General features: G+C 44.1%; 2 protein-coding genes across 2 annotated transcripts in view; both read right to left on the bottom strand.

The window, feature by feature from the left end:
• Positions 1–1,404: 1,404 nt before the first annotated feature.
• LOC118425391 lies at positions 1,405–2,541 on the bottom strand. Its single transcript, XM_035834199.1, has one exon. It carries the CDS (start codon positions 2,539–2,541, stop codon positions 1,405–1,407), a length of 1,137 nt encoding a protein of 378 aa, XP_035690092.1.
• Positions 2,542–4,415: 1,874 nt separating this feature from the next.
• LOC118425390 (toll-like receptor 6) overlaps positions 4,416–7,448 on the bottom strand; it is a 3,576-nt gene continuing 543 nt past the window's right edge. Inside the window, exons 3-5 of the mRNA XM_035834198.1 lie at positions 7,346–7,427; positions 6,212–6,346; positions 4,416–5,545 (exon numbers count right to left, since the gene is read on the bottom strand). Of these exons, the coding sequence (XP_035690091.1) occupies positions 4,416–5,545; positions 6,212–6,346; positions 7,346–7,427 (1,347 nt within the window). The remainder of the gene's footprint in view (positions 5,546–6,211; positions 6,347–7,345; positions 7,428–7,448) is intronic.

Genomic DNA, 7,448 nt, shown 5'->3' with positions numbered 1-7,448 from the left:
AAGTAAACATTTGTTGCCTAAGATCTGAACTCGACCGAATTGAAGAGCACAGCCGGTGTTCAAAGCAAGTCAAAAACCCGACGATAAGTTTTACATACTAGTACTAATACGAGGGAGACCTGAAAATGGCATATCTGCCATATCATATTCAATATCATAAATGTAACTCAGAGACACAAACGAAGACACGCCCTCTTTGTAAAACTGTTTTTGCATCTCTGATAAGTTTTACATATGCAGTTGAGTGGTGTTTTACTTACATCTGGACACATCAACAACCAATAGGTACAAAATGTAGATGCAAATGAAATGCACAGGAAATATATTAGTTTCTTCCGTAGTATGACACCCCAGGGCAACTGTTACGTCCGAAGCTACGCCGGAAACCCAGATCTGGGGCCCCTAGTCTACACCTGGTGCCCCACCCTCTCCCACTACACGGGTATAGACGGTACCGAAGCATGTAATTCAAAAAACAAAATATTCAATCTAAAAAAATCATACAGCTTGAAACCCACCTTCTCAGCAAGATGTCAGAAGAGCTGAACCGGCGGTGGGGGCGGCGCGGAAGGAACGGTCGTCTCTCGGCTGGAACACCAGTCAGTCTGCGGCCTGCTTACAGGACTGGCACCTTCTCTTTTCGTGGCGCGTTCCGATTGGATGATGGGTGTTGTTTATGGCATACCTAATAGCAGTCCATGCGTTTCCTGCGTTTCCTCGTCCCGACACGCAGGTGCCAGGCACGTACAGGTGTGTGTTTTATGATGGAAACTCATCTGCGTTGATAGTAATCATGGTACAATGCTAAACTTTCTTCCAACGCAAAGGTATACACGGGTCAAATGTTCAACGACTACTGTCACCTTCTTCAGGATCAATGCTGAATTTGTGTCTCGATAGATTGCCTGCCCCATATCAAAACCTATGTAACACACCGCTTTCATTTTTTTCATTTTTTTCACAAAGAATTCCAAAACTGAAACAATGCGTGTTTCAACTGTTAGCATTACGCTGAATATCTTTGTCCTAGAGGAATTGTGTTTTCCGTTGACCAACCGGCCCTTACAAAAACCTGTCACCCCTAGCTCTTTTGGGGGTAGAAGTCTGCCAAGGGACGTAAAATTTCCAATCTGACATCTGATCCGAGTGATTTTCAATCAATCAAAGAATTTATTCAGCGTAGCAGATTTCATGTACATATGCATGTAGACATGATCTGAATAGGTCGCTAATTTACAGTGTTTAAAATCGAGGTGTTAAAATCGTAAACGGAGGAGACAAATTGACATATGAAACATGCTTAAAAACTACGTACATATAGAATACAAACATATGTAGTCATTCATTTTTAAAAGAATTAGAAATTGCACTTTGTGAACATTTCAAACTGTCTGTAGGATTAGATTAAAACGAGTTGTTGTGGAGCACTGTGGCTCGGTACAAGAATGATCGTTTGAGTCTTTCGGTCCTGCATTTAGGTAGTGTTCGGTGACTGGAGTTACGCAATGTTCGTCCTGTCGCAATCTCCCTGTCGTCAGGGACCATAAAGTGCAAAGGATGGTCACTGGCCAGCATCTGCGTGTATAGCGATCTTGCAGCGTTTTCTCGTCTGGACTGCAGGGTGGGCAAGGGAGCTAACGACGCTGGATTGCTGCTGTGTCCGTAGATGATACGCAGAGCTCGTTTCTGTACGCGTTCGAGAGTGTTCCTTTGAGACTCAGTGCATCCAACGAAGACAACGTGGGCATATTCCAACACTGGCCTCACCAGAGTAGTGTAGACGGTTAACAGGTCTTCAGGAGGCATGCCGCCCTTGGCCAGTAAGCGGAGAAGGTGTAGTCGTTTGGAGCCCTTCGTTGTCACATGTGTGATATGGCTGTCCCATCTGAGGTTGGAATGTACCTTAAAACCCAGGTAAGTCGCACAGTCAACGACTGGCACTACTTTCCCCCCAAGAGTAAGGGGAGGGGGCTCGGGAGGGTGTTTGGAGAAGCACAGTCTGAGTTCGTAGGATTTGTCCCCATTCATGATCATGTTTTTGTCCGCTGCCCAGGAGTCCAGTTGTGAGGCTTCTTGTTGCATGGTGTCATCAGTCTCGACAGCATCACAGGGGATGGTGCGAGACAGACCTATATCATCAGCGTAGCCGGTGTTATCGGTGGTCTCATACTTGGTGGTTCTTGTAGACATGTACACAAGAAATAGGTAAGGGGATAGCACCCCACCTTGGGGGACCCCAGAGGTGACAACGCGCCAACTGCTGTACTGGTTGTTGGCGACCACGCGTTGGGTCCTGCTGGATAGATAGCTGGAGATCCAAGCAAGCATCCTAGGGGGCGTACCACGGGCATCCAGATGTTGTAGCAGTATTCCGTGGTCGACTCTGTCAAAAGCCTTTGACATATCAGCCAGGAGCACACGGACCATTGATGTCTTCTTGGTGTCTAAACTTTGCAACCAGGACTGGTACACTTTCAGAAGAGCGACAGTGGTCGAAGCTTTTGGCATGTAGGCATACTGATCCCGTATCCAGGGCTTCATAATCGGTAGAAATCTGTTCAGCACAAGCCTTTCTTGTACCTTTCCGAGGGTCGAGATAAGGGATGAAATTCCGAACGGACTTCCTGCAGATCAACGGATGAAGGCTTTGAATAGTTGATGTATGAATGTGTAGTAAATATTGCTCTGTTTATCAATTGAATATGTTTGTGCTTGTTGGAATCCCTACCTATATTTTTTCGGGAGCGTAACTAAAAACAACATTATTTTCTTGGCTCTGTGTGTTTTTTAACCCTCATGTTTTCTTCTTGATGGGTCACTGTAACCCTAGCCCAACTGATAATACAAGTTTTGAATTACTTCGGCCAAATATAAAAACATAAAGAAAGAAAGAAGAGAACCCCTACCTTATCGATCCTGATTTTTTTTACCGCAACCGGAAAAGGCTTTTTCTATTTTGTCCACACATAACTAACTATATACTAGAAACTATCATCATACGTGGGATATCACACTTATATACGGTAACACACTCTTATGCAGATACGTTCGGCGTCACCTGTACAATTGGTCTATTAATCTGTTGTCTTGTTGGCTAAATTCTCTTGTTAGGGTTGTGACCAGCTGCAGGTTGAAGGGTAGGTTTGCATTTACGTTAGAGTTAGCTAAACTTAGGAAAATAACAGGTAAACACAGGTGAACAATAGGCAAACAATAAGTTAACGACAGGTAAACAAAAACAGGTGAACAATTGCAATAGGTGTGTGAAAAACAACATCTGGTAAACACGATCCTGGTGCAAGATCTATTTATTACCACAACACGGCCGTTTATTCAAACATATCGTAACGAATTAAAATCACAACACACCAACTAATCTTGTTACTGTTAGGTTCATAATGTGAACATTTTTTTTAGTAGCAACACAGCACAACAGCCGTAATGGTACATTGTCACAAGATGTGAAATCACTAAAAACCATACCAAATATAATCACTGGCTAAACTACACAGTTCTGTACAGTATATATCTAGGTACACGTAAGACATTGCCTTATCATGAGACGAGTCAATCGCAAACTCATGCCTGATGGCTATTTGCAGTTACAAGTACATGTAATATGAAAAGACGTGGTAACGTTAGAGAAAGAAAGAATTCTAAAACTTACTATCTATGAGGGTTACCGTTTAGGTTCTAGATTAAGCTACGTCTAACCGTGCAAGGTAGACTTTTTTGACACAAAACAAGGACAGTCTGGCAACACAGTGAAATTGAACATGATCTACAGTGGTATTAGAGACACGTCACCATAGTACATGTAAAAAGTTACAATTGTAACGTTACAAGTAATAATGTTTCTACAATTCTAACCATAGTATTATCGGTCTCCTTTTAAATTCCATGCGTGCATGATAGAGCCCATCATTTGATATTAGACGACAAAAGAGCAATGAACATCACAGCAAAATCCAAACTTATTAATGAAACTTACATATTGATATACTACGTAGTTCAGAAAAGAATGTATGCGCACACCGAGTTGAAATACCCAACAAACACTTCAACTTGAAAATCACACAAATCATAAAATATTAGAAAAAAAAATCGAATATTATAACAAACCTAGCGTAGATGACAGAAAGATTAACCAAACCACAAGAAGCCATTTACATCGGGACCGTCCAACCATCCCTTAACAGAGACGGGGGGCGCTTTAAACTTTCTGCAACTGTTGATTTACCGTCTACTGAGACAGGTGGTCTTTCCGCTTAATGTGACTTCACACAAGTTGGGGATTGTTTAGTTCTCGACAGAGACTAGAGTTGGGCAGGCAGAAATATTAAAGTCCAATTTCTGCGACAGAAATTACACTTTGACTTTGCGTCAGAACAAACCATGATAATTACGCATAGTAACTAGAGTGGTAGGAGAGGACGGTCTTCCCCATCTCCAAACCACAGCTCCTTTGGGTCTGGTAATAGAACTTCATCTTGCTGTTCCGGAACGTTCCGCATGGGGCCATGTACCTGCACTTCTACCATGTTTCTTACCGGTGCCTGTTCTTTTCGATCTGGAGTGTTCCTTTCCGGATCTTGTACCTGCTGTTCCGGAATGTTCCGTTCCGGATCTTGTACCTGCTGCTGAGGCTCTGGGTCCCGGGGTAGAGGATCGCCCAGAGCGTCTCGCAGCCGCTTCCAGAACAGCGGCCTTTTCCGCACGTCGTCCGGCCACGTCAGGTACGTGTCCCTCTTCATTACGGCGTTCAGATGGCGGAACCGTTTCAGCATCCTGTCAGGAATCCTCTCCAGAAACAACAGGATGAGACGCCTCCCTCCCCCCTCCTCAAACATGTTGTACTGGGCCATCTGGAACTCGTACTCGCACCATTTACTCTTCAGGAAGTTCCTGGTGATGAGGCAGACGGTTCTCCGGCTGTTTTCCACGGCATCCGCGATGTTTTCCACAATGGGAGCTCCGACAGCAAAGTCCCTTTCGTGTATGACCAGACTGTAGTCAGGTTCCAGATTTTCTATTGCTTCATGTACAACCCACATGAGGTCCTGGTTGTTGTAGGCAATAAAAGCATCGTGCGTGTATCTGGGCGGCTCTTGGTTTTCTACTTCACCAATCTTCGGTCTCAGCAACTTCCATAAGTAGTATTGAACACGATCGATGTTGTAGTCGACCAGAAAAATGGTCATCATGGCGACGAAGATGCCGGAAGAGGCGAGCACACAAGCCAGCAGGCGGTTTGGCCGAAATCCATGACTACAGACTGTGTCAAAAAACGTACGTTCCGATGAATCTTTTCTGTCGTTAGATTGTTGTTTCTGGATCAGCCCGTCTATCAAACGTCGTCCGCGCAATATTGCTGGATAAGAACACCTGTAGCCTCGACCAAAGTCAGGGTAAGGGTTGTGCAAGTTCGGCACCCTGTCGTATTTCTGGTTGGCCCACTCAACAAACCACAGTAAGTTACAGTCACAAAAAAACGGGTTGTCTGCAAGGTCCAGCCTCTCCAGCCGGTTGACAACAGGACCCAGTGCTGTTTGATTTATAACAGCTAAGCTATTTCCACTCATATTCAAAGCCTTTAATTCGTATAGATTGCTTAAGGCGTTCCCTATCACTGCTATCCCATTGACTGCCAAGTTTAGGTGAGTAAGGTTGACCAAACCTTCAAATGTTTCCTCTGCTATGTTTTGTATTTGGTTGTGACTAAGGTCCAGGAATCTCAGCCGCGATAGTCCAAGGAAGGCGGATGGCATGACGGTGTTAATGTCGTTATGACTGAGATCTAGATGTTCCAGCCGGACCAACCATGGAAAGTGCTCTTTTTCGATACGCTGGATGTGGTTGTGAGAAAGAGTCAAAGTTTTTAGGTTTGGGAAGTTCATAACTTTCCAGTCATAACCTATTCCATATGATCCAACAGAGTTATCCAGCCGAAGTGTTTTCATAGTCTCACATGGCCATCGCTGTGGGTAATAATTGTTTATCTTATTGTTAGAAAGGTCAAGGTACGCAATGCCATAGCCACAGAAACTCTCCACTTGTGTAATTTTGTTGTCATGCAAATCAATCGCAGTAATATTCCAAGGTAGGCAACTGAAATCGAAATGTGTCAATGCATTTTGACTCAAATCCAGATGATTCACGGTTTGTACACCACCGAAGTTAAATGATAAAGGGAGCTGACATGGTGTTTGACCTGTGTGTCCGTTACTGATCTTATTATGATTGAGATCAAGATAGTCCAAGGTCTCTGGAAGCTGAGCTTGGGAGGTTTCCAAGTTGTTGAAGCTCATGTCAAGATGAGCGAGAGATGTCAGGCCTTCAAACACACCTTGTGGTAAAGAAGAAACTTGGTTCGTTCTCAAGTAAAGATAAGTGAGTGAAGACAGTCCACTGAACGCCCTGTTTTCCAAAACATTGGTCACATACAAGTGCAGCGTTTGTAAATGAGATAGACCCGCAAAGGCCTCAGTTTGTACGACGCTAATGTTCGTAGCACCTAAAGCCAAGTATTTCAGACCTTTTATTCCCGCTAGTGTATCAGATGTTATGTTGCCCATTCCGGATACTATCAAGCTAAACGCCAACCCCTGAATCTGCGTGTGTCGAACTTCAGGCAGAACGTCCATAATTTCGCAATCTGCACTGGTGATGTTCAACGTCTGCAGATGTGTGAGTGACTTCAGCAGACCGGGCTCCATGTGTATCGAACAAGGCCCGTCGCAACGAGCGAGTAAATGTTTCACAGTTAGTAACATCGGCTTGAACATTTCAACACTGAGGGAATAGTTATAATATGAATCGATTTCTATAGTCTCCAAGTTAGACAGATTTGCAAACACAGGTCCAAAGTAGAGGTCACCGAGTCTTGGTAGATAAGAGAGACCCAGTTTGTGGAGATTGTGCAGCGGTGCCCACAGCTGGCGTCGTTGTAAGAACCCAATGCCGCTGTCGATACTTCGGATGGTTTCTTGGTCCTCTTCTATGACATCGCCGAGTTCCTCTATCTCGAGAATTTCCAATGACGCCAAAGAATAAAAAATGCGATCGGGTAAATAGTTGATGTTTTTCACACCGAGTTCTAAATGCCTCAAGTTAGATAACCCCGTGAACACTTCCTTGCTGATTGTCTTGGTCCACGTCTTCACGACCAGATAGTTTAGATTTAGCAGATCTCGAAAAAGCCCATTTTGAAGAGCATAATTTGGCTTTTCCAACAACGAATCCATACTAAGACCTTCTAAATTCTTCAACCCAGCAAACGCACCAATCTCGATGCTCTGTAGATTATTGCCAATCAGGCTTAAATATTTCATTTTTGTCAACCCACTGAACGAGCCGTTGTGCAGTACAGTGATGTTGTTACCGATGAGAGCCACCGTGATGACAGACTCTGGGATACCGGGAGGTACCTGATTTAGAGGTTTGCGGAT

Source organism: Branchiostoma floridae, chromosome 11 (genome assembly GCF_000003815.2).
Source record: "Branchiostoma floridae strain S238N-H82 chromosome 11, Bfl_VNyyK, whole genome shotgun sequence".
In the NCBI taxonomy this organism is placed as follows: domain Eukaryota; kingdom Metazoa; phylum Chordata; class Leptocardii; order Amphioxiformes; family Branchiostomatidae; genus Branchiostoma; species Branchiostoma floridae.
Note: the sequence above shows the minus strand (reverse complement) of the source record. Positions and strands in the feature narration are given on the sequence as shown.

Coding starts and splice junctions, on each gene's coding strand:
- LOC118425391 (XM_035834199.1), bottom strand. CDS start 2,541: ATGAAGCCCTGGATACGGGATCAGTATGCCTACATGCCAAAAGCTTCG.